The sequence below is a fragment of the Oryctolagus cuniculus genome, chromosome 9, assembly GCF_051225735.1.
Source record: "Oryctolagus cuniculus isolate XC-2025 breed Fujian yellow rabbit chromosome 9, ASM5122573v1, whole genome shotgun sequence".
Lineage (NCBI taxonomy): Eukaryota > Metazoa > Chordata > Mammalia > Lagomorpha > Leporidae > Oryctolagus > Oryctolagus cuniculus.
Window position 1 is genome coordinate 33670066 of NC_142875.1, and position 22699 is coordinate 33692764.

The following is a 22699-nucleotide window of genomic DNA, read 5'->3' on the forward strand; positions in this document are numbered from 1 at the left end:
TCAAATAAATAAAATAAATCTTAAAAAAAGGGGGGGGGGAGAAAGACGAGGGGTTTATGAAGAGACTGGGGCAGAGAGGAAAAGCATCATGAAAACATGAAATCAGAGATTTGGTCATCATGAATGGTGTGAAGGGGAAAGAAAGTAAAACCATAGGTCAAAGAGTTGAGGGTCAAGAAATAAAGCCAAACTTTTAATAACATTTGCAATAAATGATTCAGTTGCTAAAACAGTAACTGGAAACACTAAGTGTATAAAAGAGGTGTTGAGATCTCTTTCCAGGAAAAGCAACCTGGCAAGAGCCTAGCCAGTGGCTGGGGGTTTTCATGCCTCTGTGGGACAGTTGCCCTCAAACAGTTTATATTCATTTGCAAATCTGCAGTAAATAATAGGAAAATATTAGCTTTATTTAAAGGGGCCTGGCATTGGGTTCCTATGGAGAGTGTCAACTTCAGCTCACATCTAAAATAAGGGCAAGAAGAAAATGAAATGTGGTCTGATAGGCAACTTAAAGAAAAAGCAATGGAAGCTATGTTCCCTAATCTGCTACTGTGGCAGTCCTAAAACTTTTCCCTTTTGGAGAGTCTTGTTACAGTTTCCTCAGAAATATTTTTTAATTTATTATTTAGCATTCAACAAACATTTATGAAATGCCATGTAGCCTTAGGTGAGACTAAAATATTCTCTTAAGAGGGCCCTAATTTAAAACAATCACCCAATTTGCAGCATTTTTAAATTATAACTTGCTGTATCTCAATTGCCAGGGGCTAACCAACCAATAAGGACATCCAGAAGAGAAATAACTGTTGAAATAGGCATTTTTATGAAAGGATAGAAGAGCTGGGCTCAGTTGTTCTGTTTACAGAGTGGCTCATTAATAGTACATTGGCTGGCACATCATTTGTAGTCAATAAAATATTTGTTGAATGAATAAATGAAAGCAAAGATCTTGTTAGATTCACAGCTGCTTATATAGCCCTCAGAACAGTGCCTGGCTTGCAAAAAAATTAACTATTGGTGGGATGAACAAATAGCTATTTATTTATTCTGTAGTCACTATATCTTGATTACATATAAACTTGATGTGTGATTCAGTATTAAAACCTCAACTGCTACTCAAAAGGCCAAGCTTAGTTTCAAGCCAGTGTGGCATAACTTCCTCACTAGAATGCAAGCTCGGCCGGCGCCGCGGCTCACTAGGCTAATCCTCCGCCTTGCGGTGCCGGCACACCAGGTTCTAGTTCCAGTCGGGGCGCCAGATTCTGTTCCGGTTGCCCCTCTTCCAGGCCAGCTCTCTACTGTGGCCCGGGAGTGCAGTGGAGGATGGCCCAAGTGCTTGGGCCCTGCACCCCATGGGAGACCAGGAGAAGCACCTGGCTCCTGCCATTGGATCAGCGCGGTGCGCCGGCCGCAGCGGCCATTGGAGGGTGAACCAATGGCAAAGGAAGACCTTTCTCTCTGTCTCTCTCTCACTGTCCACTCTGCCTGTCAAAAAATAAAATAAAATTAAATTTAAAAAAATTAGAATGCACGCTCTATAGACTGAACTTTGTCTGAGTTAGTTCTTCCTTAACATTTAAAAGAAAATGCATTAAATGAATGAATGCTAACCTCTGTTTTGCAGTGAAAGAAGACAACATGTATTAAACTATTCTAAAATAAAAGAACAACATAAACAATAAACAAAAACAAAACAAAACAAAACAAAAAAAAGAGTAAGAGGATCCCAAGCTTCTCTGCTGCAATTATAAGCATCTTTAATGCCATCTTCTTGAGACATCTTAGCTCAGAAGTCCCAGTCTCTGACAGGACGGTACCATGCCTGTCGCCTGTGCAATTGGGCCAACACCCCTGATTAATTTTTTAACACAATTTTTATGAATTTTCTCAGTTTTAACCACAATCTGGGTGTGGGTGAATGAATTTAAAACAAACAAAAAATTGTCTTTCAGGAATGAAAAATAAATGTAATCTGAAATCAATATTTATGAAGTTGTGATTAATTGACTGATGACCAAATGATTATAAAACGTCTGTCTGAAACATCTACTCAAATTTATTAGCTTTGAACAAAAAAATTAAAAAACAATCTGAACTGGGTCAATGAAAGAATAATGCATTCCTAATCAATTTTTAATAGCACTTAAGATTTTATATTTTTTTAAACTTGCTTTTAAATAATTTATCATAAAAATGAATCTGATTTAAACAAGGGGTAAAAGGTGTTCCATAGCTATTTGATGGTTTTCTTAGCAAAGAAATTCAATTATGACTGACTTTTTATTACTGAACTACTTTATTAATAATAATACAACTTGCACTTACATGAAGGCATTGGGCCAACAATCCGAGAGAGTCCATCAAGTATGAGCCGAGATTCAGCTTCATTTCTACTCTTATCTGCTAGTTTACCTTATCCAGGAAATGCCTGTATAACAACTCCTTAGAGCCTTTCCACTTCAAAAAGTCTACAATTCCAAGGATTTAGGACACATTTGTTAGCCTATTCCAGGTTATAGAACTTTTCAGATCCCCAATTAGCTAAGAATTTGAGAGAGAAATTAAATAGTAAGTCAATGATCTGTGTAATCTGTTTTTCTGGTAGAGTAATGACAGCATCATTTAACAATTTGTGACAAAGAATACCTCTTTACAACGTGAGCAGTCAAAAAAAAAAAAAAGAAAATAAACGCTCTTTTTATAGCAGACAGAGGGGATAGGATAGTTCTTTTCTTTTTTTTTTTTTTTTTTTTTTTTTTTTTGACAGGCAGAGTTAGACAATGAGAGAGTGAGAGAGAGAGAGAGAAAGGTCTTCCTTTTTCCGTTGGTTCACCCCTAAAGTGGCCGCTGGCCGGCATGTTGCAGCCGGCACGCTGCACTATTCCAAAGCCAGGAGCCAGGTGCTTCCTCCTGGTCTCCCATGTCGGTGCAGGGCCCAAACACTTGGGCCATCCTCCACTGCACTCCCGGGCCACAGCAGAGGGCTGGACTGGAAGAGGAGCAACCGGGACAGAATCCAGCGCCCCGACCGGGACTAGAACCCGGGGTGCCAGTGCCTCAGGCAGAGGATTAGCCTAGTGAGCCGCGGCACAGGCCCAAGGGATAGTTCTTGACCTTAGACCATTTGCATTATTAAAAACAAAGTCTAAGAACTGGCCAAAATCAATTGGGACCCAGGGAGAATCCTAAGCCACTTGTATGGCTAATAATATTATTTGAATGTGTTCATGTGTGTCTCCACAAAGCATTAAGTGACAAAAGTAAATATGTTATGGTATGCCTTGATCCTACGTGTGTTTATGCATACAGTAATATATGAATTAAGCTGTCTGTAACTCTATGTTGTAGAACGTTAATAGAGAGCAAAAGTATACACAGATTTTGCTTATTATTCTCTATTTTTAAGAGCTTCATTTTCTTAAAATGAACATTTACTATGTTTAAAATTCTCAAAAAACACAGTCTTCTATTTTGAGGTAAAATAAAAAACAAGTAAAGACATTGTTTATAATGAAACAGCCTGGATTTACAACAAAGGTATCGAATAGCCACTTACCAAACAGTAGATATATTAGATGCAATTCATGACCTTAAGAAACATAGTCTGTTGTGAGGGAAGACAAAAACAAGTATAATACAGAAGATCAGTTCAGAAATAGCAACAAATTGAACATTTCCAACCTCGAAATCTGAAATTCAAAATGCCCCGGGGTCAGCACTGTGGCGCAGCGGGTTAATGCCCTGGCCTAAAGCGCCGGCATCCCATATGGGCACCAGTTCTAGTCCAGGCTGCTCCACTTTGGATCCAGCTCTCTGCTATGGCCTGGGAAAGCAGTAGAAGATGGCCCAATTCCTTGGGCCCCTGCACCCATGGGGGAGACCCAGAATAAGCTCCTGGCTCCTGGCTTCGGATTGGCATAGCTCCAGCTATCCCGGCAGACTAGGGAGTGAAACAGAGGATGGAAGATCTCTCTCTCTCTCTGCCTCTCCTTCTCTCTATGAGTAACTTTGACTTTCAAATAAATAAATTAATCTTAAAAAAGAGATACTAGAAATTATGTAGATTTTAGTATCCCCTTAACAAACAGATCATGACTTTTTAAATTTCTTTGTGACAAGGTACTAACCAATAATCAGGATGATTTGTGAAAAAGGAATCTGTCTCAGTAAGGGCTGGAAAAGTCTTTTTAGATAAGAAGTTGTGGGGCTTGCATTGTGGAACAATAGTTTAAGCAGCCACCTGCAACACTGGTATCCCATATCAGAGTCCCAGAGTTCTGGCTACTCTGCTTCCAATCCAGTTTCCTGTTAACGTGTCTCGGAAGTAGTAGAAGGTGGCCAAATCATGTGGGGAGACCTAGAGGGAGGGCTTAGAGGTGGCTGTTGCAGCTATTTCAGGGGTAAACCATTGGATGGATGATCTTTTTTCTCCACATCTCCCTCTCCTTCTATATCTCTGCCTGACAAATAAATACTTTTTAAAGTGCATTCAATGTGTCTTCCTATTTCAGTGTTTCCAGGGACGGATGTCAGAGGCAGTATATGCTCAGTCATACACCTCATAGAGTACAGAAGGCAGCCCTAAAATACCATGTAAGGTCTAAGCCTGGGCAGGAAGAGGTTAGGGAAGAAAACAGTAATATGGGGTAAAAGGCAACACCAGAATTACAGAGGGTGATGACTGGGGGCTTTGTCATCCTGAAGCCTGGGTTTATAGTTAGGAATGTGAAGGAATGCATTAGCAAAGTATGAGAATTCAGGAACTCAAATAAAAAATTACTTTGCCTTCAAAAAACTAAGAATAATCAAACCAGATGATTCTTATGTCAGGTATTCTGAAAAAAAGTGGTCATTAATTAAAGAATCAATATAATTATTTTGCCTGTTCTCCAATTCCTAGCATATGATGGTTTCCAATTCCTAGGAAATGAAACTGCTGAGCTGTTTGGAAGAATTCTTACTGTCATTTGTGAGCCAATTTTGTACTGGATTTGGGTTTTTTTTTTTTAAGTGAACTGTTACCTGCTCCAATCACATTACTGCCTGTTCTTTAAAAAAAAAAAAAAAAGATTGATTTATTTATTTGAAAGGCAGAGAAACACAGATGGAGACAGACAGACACATACACACACACACACACACACATACACATGCATGGGGTGGGGGTGGGGGTCTTTATCTACTAGTTCATTCCCCAAATTTCCACAACAGCCATATTTTGGCCAAGCCAAAGCCAGGATCCAGGAGTCAGGAGCCAGGAACTCCAATCTATTCTCCCACATGGGTGGCAGGAGTCCAAAGAGTTGGGCCATCTTGCCCTGCCTCACAGGTTGTTATTAGCAAGAAGCTGTATCAGAACCAGAGAATTTGGACTGAAACCTGCACTCCCATAGGGGATGCCAGCCTCCCACGTGGTGACTTAACTGGGTGCACCAGAACACTGGTCCCTACCTACTCCTTCAGACTTGACAGTAAGCATATGTTGACCTCATGTGATACAAACACAAACACACGCACACATACACACACACAATGAAGAAACTAATACTGAGAAACGTTAGATAAGTTGCTTGCGGCCATAGATCTAGGAAGTTGTTGAGGCTTTGCTTTCCACAGCAGCAGTCCTGTTCCACTCTTGGCTTCTTGAGATCACACTGCTTCTTTGTCAGAAAGATTGTAATAGTTGTTACATTGGTCTTGCTTCTACATCTCCCAACTCACAGATTATATTTGTTTGCATAAGTTATCACATCAGTTCTTCCTCACTTAAAGTGAGATACAGCTAAATCTCAAATCTCTTGCATGAGATTCATTTAGATTTTTGCTTTTTCGTGGTTAGGAAATGCTAATTTATAACTTCACGAATTCTCCTTTTGGAGTTCACCAACACAGCGGTACATTTCCTATCCAATCATGCACTTGAAACGAAGGCATTAAAAAGCATTGTGCAGACTGCCACACTTGGCCTAGTGGTGAAGACACTCAGGATCTTACCGCGGGGCCTGGGTTCAAGGGCTCCACCTCATGATTCCCGCTTCCTGCTAACACAGACCAGTGGAGGCAGCAGGTGATGATTCAAGTGGACTTGTCCCTGGCACCCACGTGGGAGGACTGGTTTGCCTTCCCTGCCCCTTTGCAGGCACTTGGGTAATAAACCAGTGAATAGCAGCTCACTTTGTCTTAAATAAATAAGTAAGTAGGTAAATAAATAAATAATAATCGCATTTGTGATTGTGCAAGCTGCTAGCCAGCACTATTGGCAGAATTCTGAGCTGGAACACTATAATCCTTAAATTTTCTTGAAGTGGATTCCACAGAAAGGCCAAAAGTGAGAGTCCTCAAGGAAAGCTGCGATTAAACACAACTAGATTGCTCCCGCAATACCCTAAGATAAGGAGACAATCACCGTTTTTCCAGTGAATTATCGCGTCCTCTGAAGCACACCCTGTGGTTTGAGGGAAAGCCAGCTGAGAAAGGTGGAAAGTTGTTTTGAGAAATCAAAATGTAAAGTTAAGTGTCTTCGCGTCTTCACTGTATTGTGTGGTTGTTGTGTGGAATTTTATCTTGAGGGAGAAAACTACCTCACATCCAACCTTCCGGGGAAAAATATCTTAGCGCTTAAAGTCGTCTTCTCGCGTCGTTCTCCCCTCCCGACACTATTACGCTTTTCCTTAAATTTTCAGGATCGTCGATGCCTGGAGCAAACCATCTTCCTGTCCATTTTCAGGAACCCTACAGCTTCCTAGTGAGAGAAAGCAGTTTAGTTTAGTTTTAGCTTAACTAAAACGAAAAGCCCGAGCGACGGCGCATTTCCAAAGCGCGTTTTAGTTTCCTCTCCCTGGCGGACTGTGGCCCTGCCCGGCCGCCGTAGCCGGCCTCTCGCGTCCCCAGTCGTGGCGAGGAGCCGCTGTCGGCGGGACTTCCGTGTTGGCGGGATTCTGAACGCTGCCATGGCTCAGACCGTGCAGAACGTTACATTGTCGCTCACTCTGCCCATCACATGCCACATATGCTTGGGGAAGGTAATGGGTGTTTCCAGGCACAGCTACGAAACGGGGTTGGGGATGAAGCTGCTCGCTAGAGCCGAGGGCGGACTTCATGCGGGGCTGGGAAGGAAGGGGCGTGAGGCGCCGAAACCAGAGAGGACGCTAGCCCGCGTTCTCCTAGGCGAGGGGGTCCGCAACCTGGGCGACGGAGGGGGCGCGCCGTGACGAAGGGGTTCATCTGGGCGCCTTTGGGAGGAGGATGACAGCGGCCCGGGTTCTACGGGGAGGCCGGCGAGGCGGCCCTCACACGGGCCGACGCCTGCCGCGGAGGAGGCCCGGTCAGAAACGCATCGCAGTCACATTTTAGCCCTGTGCAACCTCGTGCGGTGCGTGGCCCTGAAGCACATTTTCTAGGTACCCCGCCTAAGATTCCTTAGCGCTCTGTGCAACCAAAGTACCTGTTCTCCGGCCTGCTGTGCTAATTGGGGAACCTTTTCTTATCCCGGCCTTGAGTTTGGCCTCTGCTCTGGGTTCAGAATTTTGGAAGCAAATAGTACGTGTCCCTGGAAGGTATTTAGAAACGAGGGATCAATCACGAGATAGAAACCCTCTCTTTGTGATGCGAAGGTGCCTAATGTGTGGAACAAGGTGGAGAAAGTAGTTCCGAATTAGAAACGGAGTTGTGAGTGTTCTGATGCGTCCCTTAGGTTTCCTCTCTTTCGTTTAAATTTGTGCCTCCCGTTCAGTTTTTTTAAAGAGCGTTTCTTGACCGTATAGATCAAGAAGGGAGCAGATACTGTGCACAATCAGGTTTTTGCCAGACAGAATTGTTTTTAAGTTTTTGGTGTATGTTCACCCCCAGGTGCAGACTGAGACTGCTGCTTCAGGCTTAGAATTGAGAAATGCATACTTAATATAGCAAGCTTTTTGAGTCAGCCAGAATCATCATCTATCTGCCTTAGGTGGCTGAGGGTCTGTGGGAACTGGGAGGAAGTCAAGATGGGAAGCAACCGTTAACTCTTGATACCAGTCAGAAAGAAATGCTAACGAAATAGCCAATGTCTGCGAGAGCGGCTAGGCGTCAGCTTGATCCTTCGGACTGGAGAGATCAAGGATGGCCTCCTCAGGAGTGGTATTTGAGCTGGCATTTGCTACCATGCCTGCATGCATGGGTGGGAGCAGGAGAAGTGATGTTTCTATTTGCTACAATCCTGCACAATTGGCTCCTGACGTAAGGACCCCAAAAGTATATGATAAATTCTGAATTTCCACAAACCCTGGCATTAAATTAAGCTGATAAAAATATTCTTCTGAGATATCTTAGTTGTATATAGTATATATACTTTCCATTAGTTTATAGTCTGTCTTTTGCAATTATGTTGAAAATGTGTTCTGCCTGTTTTACTTATCAAGCCTGTGTTTTTTGTAGTTAACAAAAGTGCTGCCTAATAAAATACAGGTAGAGCATCAAAATCTGAAATCCAAGATGTCCCAAAGCCCAAAACTCTGAGTCCTGACACAAGCCACAAGTAGAAGGTTCCACATCTGACCTCATCTGATGGGTCATAGTCAAAATATAGTTGCACTAAAAATATTGTATAAAATTACTTCAAGTTATGTGGATAAGGTATATAAGAAACATAAACGAATTTTGTGCTTAGGCTTGTATCCCATCCCTATGGTATATGCAGATACTCCAAAGTCTGGGGGAAAAAAATCCAGAATTTGAAGTATCTGCTCCCAGCATTTCAGATAAGATATAAATCTTTTCTAGTGCTTTGCATATTACAAAATGCTTTTGTGTGTAGTTATGTTGTTTATTTCTCACACCAATACTATGAGACAGTACCAGTTTTCTCATTCATGCAATAGAGCAACTAAAGCTTAGAGATACTGGTGATCAAACTTCTGTTATTATCATTAATGTCTTCAGTAGAATACTTTCTGAAACACTCACCTGGGTTCATCCATGACAGTAGTCATGTTTAGTATCTTTTCCCTCCATGCTTAGTTTTGTTTAGGTAGCTTTATTCTAAAATCAAATCAGATAAAATTGAAAAGATTGACAGTTTGTAAACAGACTTTTTCTGCCTGCTGTGGAAGTAGAATGGTGTGTTGGCCGAATTGTACATTCAGACTACTTTGGGTTCCACTCTAGTTTCTACCACATACTAGTTATATGACCTTATACAAGTTACTTAACCTCTCTGAACCTCAGTTTCCTTATCTGTAAAGTGGCAATGACAGTAGTATCAATTCCCGTGGCTGAATTTGGGGCAGGATTAAATGAAGCATATACAATGCTTAGCAATAAAGTCTGGCACGTAATAGTATCCAATAACTGTTAGTTCTTACTGTGAGCACCGAAGCAGGCCCTTCGACTGGATTAAAAAAAAAAAAAATCCTTTTCTAGTAACTGTTCTTGTACCCAGTTGCTTTGTGAGTCTAGTGCACTTATAAATGAAAGTTCACATTCTCAACTAAGGATCTATTGGTTTTGGAAATTGTCATAGTATATCCATGGTTTTTAGCTAGTTCCATATTTCTTTTGCCTTTTGTATGGTTAAAGCAAATCCAATCTGCTGTGCTACTTGGTTTTCCACACATATCATATTTGTCATGTACTAGAAATGGCCTATCCCTGATATGAATTCCATCTATATGATATAAAGCATCTGTATCCATAGCTGAGATCTTAAGGACTTTCCTGCTTAGCCGTCTTCCACTGTAATGGTTTTTGTGCCATCCTTGTAAATTGTCCCCAAATCTCAGTTATCAGTGTGCTCTCTTCCTCATTCCACAATTAGGGGTCATTATCCTTGAACAGTCACTTTAAAAAAAAAGTACATTGTCTTGAAGGAGATAGGAAGGAGCTTAAATTTGAAGATATTAAATGCCAGTGGTAGAGGGGAAGGAGAAGGAGAATGAGCCTAAGTATCCACTGGTTGGTTCTTTTGTCTTTTGAATGTAAATGTACTTAAAATTGGAAGGTTTAGATATTTTTCATTTACTACTGCTGCCTCTACCTCAATCTTAAAAGGTGGATTTTTTTTTTTTTAAGATTTATTTGAGAGGCAGTTACAGACAGAGGTAGAAGCTGAGAGAAAAGTCTTTCATCTGCTGGTTCACCCCCAGGTGGCCACCATGGCCAGAGATGGGCCAATCTGAAGCCAGAATCCAGGAGCTTCTTCTAGGTTTCCCATGGGTGCAAGGGCCCAAGCACTCAGGCCATTTTAACACTGCTTTCCTAGGTCATAAACAGAGAGTTGGCTTGAAGAGAAGCAGCGAGCATATGAACCAGCGCCTGTATGGGATGCCAGCACCACAGGTGGAGGCTTAACCTACTACACCCCAGTTGCTGGCTCCAAAAGATAGATTCTCTTTGCCTAATGTTTAGCAACTTTGCCAATATTTTAAGTAATATCTCTGTGTGGACTGAAGAAGTTAGATATCCATCCTATGGGGTGATTTATGTGTAACATATTTTTTTGCCTATTTCTTCTTAATTTTTTCCATGCCTTAGACTACTAAGCCAGCGAGCAGAAATGTGGGAATGGGCTTGCTCAGACTATCTGTTAATGAACATTTTCAGTACTGCCACCTGAATGATATAAACCAGTTTATCTCTAGATAATCCCAGGGGTTTATTAGGATCAAACTTGTGAAACCAAATTGTTGTGGCATGTAGTACTTCTATTGGCTGTGTTTGCATTTTTGGCTATGTTTGCATTTTGCCTTGAGTAACAGCCAGATGTGGTCCACGGTCGATTTTATGAATGATGGAGTTTCTCAAAAGAAGTACCAAACCACAAGACTGCTAATGCTCTTCAACATTAGTATATCATATTTAGTTATTCCTGATTTGAGTGTGAGTCACATTTGGGGTACCACACTTTTATATAAATATAAATAAACCAGAGTATTTTGAAATCATTTTGAAAAGAACTGAAATTGAGCTTAGAACATGGGTAGTATTAGAATGAATAGACATGCTAGCAAACCTTTAAATAATTAAAGTATTTTTAATTTGAAAGGGAATCAAGCTTTGTGTAGCTCAACAGAATTAGGATCTCTGCTTAATATTAAAGGCAAACTTTCTGTCTAAAGTAACCTGAATTGAAATCAGCTTTCTTACAATGTAAGAGTGCCTGTCTCTTGAAGTGTCCACTAGGAATACTATTAAAAGGATCCCTTCTTTCAATGAGGACTGCCTGCTTTACTTTTCACCCATATTGTTGATTTAAAATGTTCAAAGGTAGGGCTAGCGGCAGAGTCCTGTGCAATTTAACATCCTCATTCTAGGTTGACGATAATCATTTATTAATGTTAGTGGGAGGGGGATGTCAATCTGTTTATTGAGCAGCACGTCATCCACTTCAGTATATTGGGCTCACATTTGAGTCCTAACTGTGCCACTGATACAAAAAGTAGATTTAAGGATGAGACTTGTGCATAATTTTAACAAATAATTTTCTATGAAAAAACAATGAAGTACAAGCTCTGCATTTTTCTCTGTTTTCTAGATTCAAATAAATCTGAAGAATGGAATAACTATCAGAAAAGTATAAAATACTTTGTTTTCCATACTTACAGTATGATGAAAACAAAGTATAGATAAATTCAAATAATGATCAGGATTGCTATAATAGTTGACTTGTGTATTTCACAAATAAGTTTCTAGGCTGACACCTTGGCTCAATAGGCTAATACTCCACCTGTGGCGCCAGCACACCGGGTTCTAGTCCCGGTCGGGGCGCCGGATTCTGTCCCAGTGGCTCCTCTTCCAGTCCAGCTCTCTGCTGTGGTCCGGGAGTGCAGTGGAGGATGGCCCAGGTGCTTGGGCCCTGCACCCGCATGGGAGACCGGGAGAAGCACCTGGCTCCTGCCTTCGGATCAGCGCGGTGCATCGGCCACAGTGGCCATTGGGGGGTGAACCAACGGAAAAAGGAAGACCTTTCTCTCTGTCTCTCTCTCTCACTAGCCACTCTGCCTGTCTAAAAAGGTAAAATAAAATAAGTTTCTAGTTTAATCTTTTTTTTTTTTTTTTTTTGACAGGCAGAGTGGACAGTGAGAGAGAGAGAGAGAGAGAGAGACAGAGAGAAAGGTCTTCCTTTGCCATTGGTTCACCCTCCAATGGCCGCTGTGGCCGGCACACCGTGCTGATCCGATGGCAGGAGCCAGGTACTTATCCTGGTCTCCCATGGGGTGCAGGGCCCAAGCACTTGGGCCATCCTCCACTGCACTCCCGGGCCACAGCAGAGAGCTGGCCTGGAAGAGGGGCAACCGGGACAGAATCCGGCACCCCGACTGGGACTAGAACCCGGTGTGCCGGCACTGCAAGGCGGAGGATTAGCCTAGTGAGCCGCGGCGCCGGCCTCTAGTTTAATCTTAAAACATTCCTGGTAGGGATGTAGAAAGGGGAGGTATATTTTCTCTCTTCACCTATGTAGGAGTAGGGACCCAGATCAGTAGGCACTAATTGAATAATTTCTAACAGTTTTTACATTCTAAGAACTAAATTCTGGCCTAGAGCCATATATTTCATAAAATGTTGCAAGAACAACCTAGAACTTTGTCTTGAAAAGTTTCCAAATTCCCAAGATGGAAGCACTGGGGCCTCCTACTACAGTTTTTCTATACGGCAACCTAATTCCTTTTCACAGTCTTTCTAGGTCTTCACTAGGGAAACTCGGAAAGTTTTGATAAAATGCAAGAAAGAATAATTTTTATTTCAAGGAAGAGAGTTGGCTTTTTTTTTTTTAATCTTTTATTTAATGAATATAAATTTCCAAAGTACGACTCATGTGTTACAATGGCTTCCCCCCCATACCGTCCCTCCCACCCACAACCCTCCCCTTTCCCACTCCCTCTCCCCTTCCATTCACATCAAGATTCATTTTCGATTATCTTAATATACAGAAGATCAGCTTAGTATACCTTAAGTAAGTATTTCAACAGTTTGCTCCCACACAGAAACATAAAGTGAAAAATAATAGATGATTTTTTTTAAATGATGATGAAATCAGATCAGACCTATTGTCATGTTTAATCCCAGTGAGAGTCAAGTTGGGAATTGATAATTTCTTTCTTTTTTTTTTTTTTTTTTTTTTTTTTACAGAAGATCAGTTTAGTGTACATTAAGTAAAGATTTCAGTCGTTTGCACCCCCATAGAAACACAAAGTGAAATATACTGTTTGAGTACTCGTTATAGCATTAAGCCTCAGTGTACAGCACGTTAAGGACAGAGATCCTACATGAGGAGTGAGAGTTGGCTTTTATTTATATCAAGGGTACCAAAAGGGCAGTGGAGTTTATTTTAAGTATAATTATCAAGTTGTTGGCAAAGATAATCTGTAGCTTCTTGCCAGTATCACCCCTGTTAGTGTTATATAATAACTTTATGTAACTATAATGAAATACCTAAGGCACTATCTTTAAAAAAAAAATTATTTGTTTGAAAGAAAGAGTTACAGAGAGGCAGAGGCAGAGAGAGAGAGAGAGAGAGAGAGAGGTCTTCCATCCACTGGTTCACTCCCCAAATGGCTGCAATGGCCAGAGCTGCACTGATTTGAAGCCAGCAACCGGGAGCTTCTTCTGGGTCTCCCAAGTGGGTGCAGGGGCCCAAGGACTTGGGCCATCTTCTGCTGCTTTCCCAGGCCATAGCAGAGAGCCAGATCAGAAGTGGAGCCGCCAGGACTTGAACTGTCTTCTATATGGGATGCCGGCTTGGCTGGTGGCTGCTTTACAGTGTCAGCCCTTAAGATACTTATAGAGAGAACTTATAGAGATATCTTATAGAGAGAACAAACAGGTTTACTTAGCTCACAATTCTAGAGACTCACAGTCCAAGGTTGAGTGGCTCTCCCTTAGGTTCAGCACCTGGTGATAACGTTCTGGTGGGTAGAGTCCCAAAATAACATAGAGCATCATGAGGCAAGAGACTAGGAGTTAGTATGTGTGACTATTTATTTTCGTGTTGTCTCTTATAAAGCTTCCAGGATTTAATCATGGAGCCTCCACGCTGGTGGCCCAGTCTGATCTAATCACTTCAAACACTGAAATGATTTTCCAACCTCCTAATATCAGAAACATAAGACTTTGAAGACCAAAACCAAACCCCTGAATTTGAGAGGGCAGATATTCAGTATCCTATTACCCACTTGTTTCAGGCATGTGTCCGTATTTGTTCCTCATAAATTGTTTTTTTATTAAATGCCCCAAGAAAAGAAAGAATTGTTTCCTAGTTGAGAGAGTACTGCAAGATTTAAAGCAGTGTTGCACCACATTGAATACAAATGCTGGCTCTACCATGTTTAACTGGTAGTATCATTTCCTGAATCCAAATTTCCAAAGTTGAAAATGGATTTGTTATTACCAACTTCATTAGCCTAGTAGAAAGATTAATGTGAATACCTGCCATAATTTGAATGCCTCCTCCAAAATTTCTATTGAAATCCCCAGTGCAGTAGTGTTGAGAGGTGGGACATACTGGGAAGTGGTCAAGTCATGAGGCCACATGGATGAATTAATGTTATTATTGAAAGACTGTGTTGGTTATCATAAGAGTTCACTCAGCCCTCTGTGTATATTTCTTTTGCACACATTCACTTGGTCTCTGCCTCTCCACAATGAGATTTCACAGCCCAAAGGCCCTCACCAGGTGCTGGCACCTTGGTATTAGATATCCCAGCCTCCAGAACTGTAATAAATACTTTTCATTTCTTTATAAATTACCCAGTATATGGCATTTTATTATAGTAGCAGAAATTGAATTAAACTATCCTAGACTGGTGGTTCTCAATAGGGTAGATGTGGATTTTGCCTCCCAGGGACTTTGGCGGTGACTGGAGGCATTTCTGATTGTCTGTAAAGAGGTAGGGAGGACTAGAGCTCATGGGTATAGCTTCATGAACATCCTGCAATATACAGGACAGACCTCTACAACAAAAAATTCTTTCTTGAATTTTACTACTAGTGAATCTGAAAAACCCTGCCCTAAACTGATATATAACTTCTAATTGGTAAGTCTGTGATGATGTAAATATTAATGGACAACAGCATTAGGCATGACGCCTTCAAAGTATATTTTCTTTTTAAGAAAGGGACTTCAGTAGTGGAGTCTTTCAAGACTGAAACATTTCCAGATAAAAAATAAACGACATAGAGGAATAACAGATTATAGGATTAATCTTTCTGCTCCAAGGACTTCCCTTTAGGCCTATTCTAGTAAGAAGAGCCTACTTTTTACACCTCTTTCCTCTTCCTTTTTCTCACCTGCCTCAGGGTACATTACCTTAGTATATCACTTTAACATCTGTAATTCAAGTGATTTTGGTGATGTACATGTCACATACTCTTGCTGTTGTTTACATTTTTTTTCATAGGAGTTACATTTTATTGCCACAGATATCCCTGGAGATTAAATTGGATAGAAAGTCTAATAGGTTGGGCAGATTATTGTCATTTTTGTTCCTTGGGAGGCTGTTATTAAAGAAAGTTATGTGTGGCCGGTGCCGCAGCTCAATAGGCTAATCCTCCACCTAGCAGCGCCGGCACGCCGGGTTCTAGTCCCGGTCAGGGTGCCAGATTCTTTCCCAGTTGCCCCTCTTCCAGGCCAGCTCTCTGCTGTGGCCTGGGAAGGCAGTGGAGGATGGCCCAAGTGCTTGGGCCCTGCACCCCATGGGAGACCAGGAGAAGCACCTGGCTCCTGCCTTTGGATCAGCGCGGTACACCGGCTGCAGCGCGCCAGCCGTGGCGGCCATTGGAGGGTGAACCAATGGCAAAGGAAGACCTTTCTCTCTGTCTCTCTCTCTCACTATCCACTCTGCCTGTCAAAAAAAAAAAAAAAAAAAAAGACAGTTATGTGCGTGTTTGCGGATAGTATATAGCAGGATCTGGACAGAGGAAGTAGGTATACAGGAACTGAAGGAGAGCAAGATTCTTTGTGTTTAGCTACTACAGGTAGTAAATAAATAACAAGTAGCTTAGTTTAGTAGTTCTTCCTCCTTTGTAAGTTTCTATTCTAAGCTAGATTTTACAGTTGTCTGCAAATTACTCTGATAAATACCTGGTCCAAAGAAATGAATTAGTCAACTGTTTCAGAAACTTAATACAATAACAGTGATAATATCAGGTATTCAACAGTGAAAATGATTCTCCTATGGTTGACATTTTTAATGTCTCTTAGCAGACAGAGGCAAGTAATCTGCCTGTGATTGTTCTGTATCATTTTGGTGTATTGATTGGAGAATTCAAACATTTGTGTTTTCACAGCTTAGAAATAGTGATTGTCCTCTTGCTTCTTCAGGCATTTTTGGGAGCATTATTTCAACCTTTTTAGAATTCACTTGTTTTAAATCTTGGAGTCTGCAAGGCATGGTACTGGGTGTTGTAGGTAGATACAAAGAAAGCAAAATACAGACCCTGCCTCTCAGGAGCATGCGATCTAATAGGAAAGGCAGGATATAAATCATTTTCCAAGCACAGCACAGAAGTGACCATTGAGTAAATGAATTAGGAGTGTCCTATCAAGCAAAGATATCATTAATGCTAATAAAGGATTAGTGAAGGCTTTATAGAAAGGTAGCATTTTATTTGTATTTTAAAAGTCAGGAGAGATTTTATATAGGTTAGGAAATATGGAGAGGCCAGTAGGACATAGCAACCTAAAAATTGAAAATTTCATAACTAGGAAGTCCCTGCCACCCATCATTCTTTTGGTGAACAACTAGTAGATATGTGTGGTTGAAGTATAGGTTGAAATGGCAGATCAAAGGAAATGACTGTTTTAAGAACTAGATTATGTTCTTTGAATGCTCTGTATAAAGTTAAAACAGGAGGAAAATACCCTTTTTTTTTTTTTTTTAAAGCGCGGTTAAAGCTGCTGATCCAGATTTTGAGAAGGTAGTTTGGCATTATTATGAAAGGTGGACAGATGTGGACATTTGGAAACTTGGGGAGAACTTATTGCAGTAAATCAGGTGTAAAAGAATGAGAGCCTACATCCATTAGTGGGTGATGATGAAAAGGAAAGGATGGGTGACAGATAATAGAATCCTTAGAGATAGATTTGCCATACTTTGGCTATTCTGGGGTGTATATCTTTCTCATAATGTCTGGAATCTGATTGTACTTTACAAGTGAAGGCATCTTACAATTATAATTGACAGTGGTTTTCCATTCTTTTTTCTGAAGGGTATGTAAAATATTGGTGATTCTTAAAATCAATAGCTTCTTTGGCTTGATATATAAAATACCGGGGTTTTATGACAGGCTGGATATTGAAGATAACTAAAAAGGATGAATCAAATACCTGGATGCCAGGAACCCATGTCCAGGTTGGGAGAATGTGGGTGGCACGTGAACCATCACCACTACCTCACATTTCAAAATAACTGCTTTAATCTCTATGCCCTACTTTCCTTTGCATTTGCAGCTAATATGAGAGTACTTCAGAAAGTTTGTGGCAAATGGAAGTAAAAGGTAGATATATTTTTGGTGCAAAAAACCTTTGGAAATCCACAAATAGTTTTTTTATAATACATATTTTCTTGAACTCTTTGAAAACCCCTATTGTGTGGATTTCCAAACTTTTTGGCACCAAAATAAACGTGTCTTTTCTAGTAACTTTTGAATTACCTTTGTAACCTCACCATATTTTTAATGACAAAATATAAGCAGTTGGGACATTTTGAACATGAGTTCCTCATATTTTCATTAACATGTAGTAATCCTTTGTGTTTTTTTATACTCTGCTGAGTCCAGCATGGCAGAGTATCAGGTTAACCTGAAAAAGGAACAGAGGAATGGTGTCACAATAGATTGAGGAAGCAGACTCAGATTAAAGATTTTAATGTGGGGAAATCAGGGGATACTCTGTCTACAGCCAAAGGTGGAGGCAGAAGCAGAGGCCCAAATGTCTGATTACTCCAACTATTTATTATCAACAGTTACATGATTGATTAATCATAAAAAAAATGTGCAGTTTTGTGGAAACAAGATTTCATGATGAAGGAGTTTAAACAGTGAAACAGAAAACAGTGGGGGAGTTTCAGTGTTTACAGGAAGGACTTGTTTGCTCAGAAGCTGGGAGTAAGAGAGCATTCATAATGTGGAGGAGTCTTGAGGGGGACTAATTATTAACTGGGGTGAGCATCCCACTTGCTGTTTACGAGGGCATTTCCTTAGCTGCCTCAGCATCATGTCAAATGACCTTTGCCATTGACATAAGTTGACCCATCACCTTTGCAATCTGGCCAGTCATGCCTTCAGCAGAATTCAGGCTATGTGGCGGTGTCTGAAATATAGGCTTTTGATAGAATTCAGGCCATGTGGTAGTCCCTCACAATACTCCTCTTACAAAAGGAAGACCGATTCTCATGTGCTCAAGTCAATCTCCCCTTGTGCTTTGGATCTCATTCCCCATCACTAATATCCCTTTACTGTATCATTCCCATTGGCATTCCCAACCATGATCTTGTTTTTATGCTTTCTTCTGCACTAAAACATGAAGGAATTGTCTACATTCTCTGTCTTCAGTTCTTTCATTGTTTCTCAACCTCCAGTCAGGTTTCTGTCCACACTATTTACTGAAGTAGGGCTTGCCAGTAACAGATCACAGTGACTTCTGTGCAGTTAAATCCCATAGTCTCATCTCAAATCACATCAAACTAAATCTTTCATCAATATTTTATGTACTTGGCCACTATTTCACTCTTGTAAAACTTTCTTCTCTTTACTTCTGTGATACCATATTCTCCTTTCCAATATCACACACCCCTCTTCTTTTCAGTTTCCTTTGCTGGCTGTTCCTGCTCTTCCTCGATCTGATGGAATGCCTTCTTTTTTCCAGCTGTTTTGCCCATGCAGAGGATCACCTACAACCCTGTGGCTTTTAAGTATCATTATCTTTTATGTCAGTAACACTCAAAACCTGCTTTGCTAGACTTGTTGACTTAAAAGTGAGTTGACTGGGGGGAAGGGGAAAGATGGGGGAGGAGGGTCAGCATTGTGGCACTGTGGATTAAGCCATCACTTGGAACTCCTCTCATATTGGAGTGTCAGTTTGAGTGGAATACCAGTTTGAGTCCTGGCTACTGTGTTTTTCATCCAGCTCCCTGAAACAAAATGCCCTGCCATCCATGTGGGAGACCAGGATGGAGTTGCAGAGTCCTGACTTCAGTCTGTCACAGCCCTAACCATTGCAGCCATTTGGGTAGTGAACCAGTGGATGAAAGTGCTCTCACGCACATGCTCGCGCTCTCTCTCTCTCTCTCTCACACACACACACACACACACACACAAACACACACACTCCTTTTTTTAAGATTATTTATTTGAAAGTCAGAGTTACACAGAGAAAGGAGAGGCAGAGAGAGAGAGAGAGAGAGAGAGAGGTCCTCCCTCCAATGGTTCACTCCCCATCTGGCCACAATGGTTGGAGCTGTGCCAGTCAGAAGCCAGGAGCCAAGAGCTTCTTCTGGGTCTCCCACGTGGGTGCAGGGGCCCATGGAGTTGGGCCATCTTCCATGGCTTTCCAAGGCCATAGCAGAGAGCTGGATCGGAAGTGGAGCAGCCAGGTCTCAAACCGGCACCCATATGGGATGCCAGGGCTTCAGTCCAGGGCGTTAATCCACTGTGCCACAGCGCCAGCCCCTACACACATACTCTTAAATAAATCAGTCAAAAGTGGGCTTGGATCACAAACTTACCGTGGCCACAATAGAACTGATTTTTGCCATTTTAGTAAATGATAGTGCCAACCACTGAATTGCTCAAAATAGATTTTTAGATTGGAGACATAGTTAACCTTTTTATGGGAACAAATACATAGAAAACACAAATTACTTTAAATGTGTTTTTTAATGCCGAGCGTCTATGAGAGAGGGAGGAGCATCTTGGAGTCCCCTGTGATGTGCACAAGTTTATGTCTTGAGCACTGGCCTTCATCTATTTCAGATGACTTCATGACATGTAAAAATAAATTGTCATTGGTTAAAAGTAAGAGCCATTTGAAAGATAAGTATTCCTTCTTTAGCCAACTTTTTTTAATTTTTAATTCTTTTCTTAATTTGAGAACATAAGGTACTTCTAGTAATACTGCAGGGGTGTGTGTGTGTGTGTGTGTGTACCCAGACATATGTGTTTGAGGGAATCTACAGAATATACATATAAGTTTGAGATTTTTGTGGTGTTAAAGGATCTCGTGACATAAAGCCAAAATTTTTTTTAAACATTTATTTGTTTATTTGAAAGTCAGACTTAGAGAGAGAGAGACACAGAGAGATATGTCTTTAATCCACTGGCTCACTCCCCTAGTGCTGGGCCAGGCCAAAGCCAGGGGCTGGTATCTTCCTCTGAGTCTCCCACATATGTGGCAGGGGCCCAAGCACTTGAACCATCTTCTGATGCTTTTCTCAGGTGATTAGCAGGGAGCTGGATCAAAGTGGAGCAGCCAGTACTCAAACCATCACTCAGATGGGATGCTGGCATTACAGGCAGCTGCTTTACCCACTAGCCTACACTGCTGGCCCCCATAAAGCTGAAACAAAACATGCAGGAGTATTTTTTGGTCAGGACTTCCAAATCACATGAATGTTTAAGAAAAAACTATAACTTGCTAAGAAAATTCAGGCTTGTTTGCCACTTGAAACTCTGGCCAGGAATACTTTACAGATAAGTATTCATACTTGGCTGTTGGCAGGAGCACTTTGGAAGAAGAATGTGAGACACTGCTAATGGTCTTTATTTTTTAAAAAGTCCTGGCAAAACATTAAACTTTTCTACTATAATGTAAATTTAAAAGATGTTATTTTGGGGCTAGTATGGCATAGTAGGTAAAACCAACAGTTGCAAGCTGGCCTCCTATATGGGCACCTGTTCATGTCCTGGCTGCTCTACTTCTGATCCAGCTCTCTGCTAATGTTCCTGAGAAAGCTGTGGAAGATGATCCAAGTCCTTGGGCTCCTGCAACCACATGGGAGACTCAGAAGAAGCTCTTAGCTCCTGGCTTTGAAGTGGCCCAGCTCCAGCTTCTGTAGTCATTTGGAAAGTGAACCAGTGGATGGAAGATCTCTCTCTATATATATTTCTGCCTCTGTATGTCTGTATACTCTGCCTTTCAAATAAATAAATCTTTTTTTTTAAAGTTATTATCTCAAAAACTAAGGAGAAAAAAAAGGAAAGTGAGAGGGAGATAGGGAGAAGCAAAGAGAAAGGGAATATCATTATTTTTAGAATTGTATCTACAAAGTGTATAGAATCTGCTAAAAACTAATAAAAATGTTAAAAAAAAAACTGTTTATGGGGCTGGCATTTCGCATACTACTTAAAACACTAATTAGGGTACCTGCATCTCATACTGGAATGTCTGGGTTTGAGCCCTCATTCCAGCTTTCTCCTATGTGCACCTTGGGAAGTAGCAAGTGATGGTTATCTGCTTTTCACAAGATAGAACTGGATTGAGTTCCTGGCTCCTGGCTTTGGCTGGCCAACCTGGCTGTTATTGTCATTTGAGTTGTGAATTAATGGATGGAAAATAGCTCTCGGGCCAGCACTGTGGTATAGCAGATAAAGCTGCTGCCTGCAGTGTGGGCATCCCATATAGGCACCAGTTCAAGTCCCTGCTGCTCCACTTCCAATCCAGCTCTCTGCTATGGCCTGGGAAAGCAGTAGAAGATGGCCCAAGTTCTTGGGCCCCTGCATCTGCGTGGGAGACCTGAAAGAGGCTCCTGGCTCGTGGCTTCAGATCAGCACAGCTCTCTGGCCGTTGCAGCCAATTGGGGAGTGAACCAGCAGATGGAAGACTCTCTCTCTCTCTCTCTTTCTCTCTCCATCTCTCCATCTCTGCCTCTCTTTCTCTCTATAACTCTGACTTTCAAATAAATAAATAAATCTTTAAAAAATTTTTTAAAAAATGAACTAAATGGGAATTAAGAGTGATGTGTAGTTCCAAACTGTTAAAAAAATAGCTTTCTGTTTTTGTCTCTCTGCTACTCAAATAAGTAAAAATAAATAATCAAAATTTTAAAAAATAAAGTCAAACCCGTTGAACTGAATGAATTAGAATTAGGTTCCTCCAAGAAGAAGTTTAAATTCATCTTTAGTTATGCTCTCTGTTCAGTTTTCTTAGGTGTGTTCATAAGCAAGGGAATACCAGAATATTTGGAAAAGCAGATTGAGACTAGAGAACTCTTTACAATGTATGGGACTCAAATGATTGTCTTTTTCATGAATAGCAATGCATCTGTGACTGCTTTTTTAAAATAAAATTTTTTTATTTATTTGAAAGGCAGAGTTCCAGAAAGAGAGGGAGAGACAGAAAGAGAGAGATCGTCCATCTACTGGTTCACTCCTGAAATGGCTGCAATAGCCAAGGCTGGGCCAGACTGAAGCCAGGAGACAGGAACTGGATCTTCCATGAGGGTTCAAGGACCCAAGGACTTGGGTCATCTTCCTTTGCTTTCCCAAGCACATTAGCAGGGAGCTGGATGGGAAACAGCAGTGGATCTCAAACCAGCATCTACATGGGATGTCAGCATCACGGGCAGTGGCTTTACTTGCCACGCCACAATGCCGGCCCCTGTGACTTTAAGGATATGAACTGCTTTCACTCTTAATATCTATCTGAAGCAGGTATAGAACAACACAAGCATTTTCTCTGAGGAAGGTGGTTTGTGTTGGTTCTGTCTCTTAATTTTCTCTCTGCTTATTG

At 41.2% G+C, this 22699-nt stretch overlaps 1 protein-coding gene across 1 annotated transcript in view; it reads left to right on the forward strand.

The window, feature by feature from the left end:
• Positions 1-6822: 6822 nt before the first annotated feature.
• Positions 6823-22699, forward strand: part of OBI1 (ORC ubiquitin ligase 1) — a 50326-nt gene continuing 34449 nt past the window's right edge. The window contains exon 1 of the mRNA XM_002712993.6: positions 6823-7022. Coding sequence (XP_002713039.1) covers positions 6951-7022 — 72 coding nt within the window. The 5' untranslated portion in view covers positions 6823-6950. The remainder of the gene's footprint in view (positions 7023-22699) is intronic.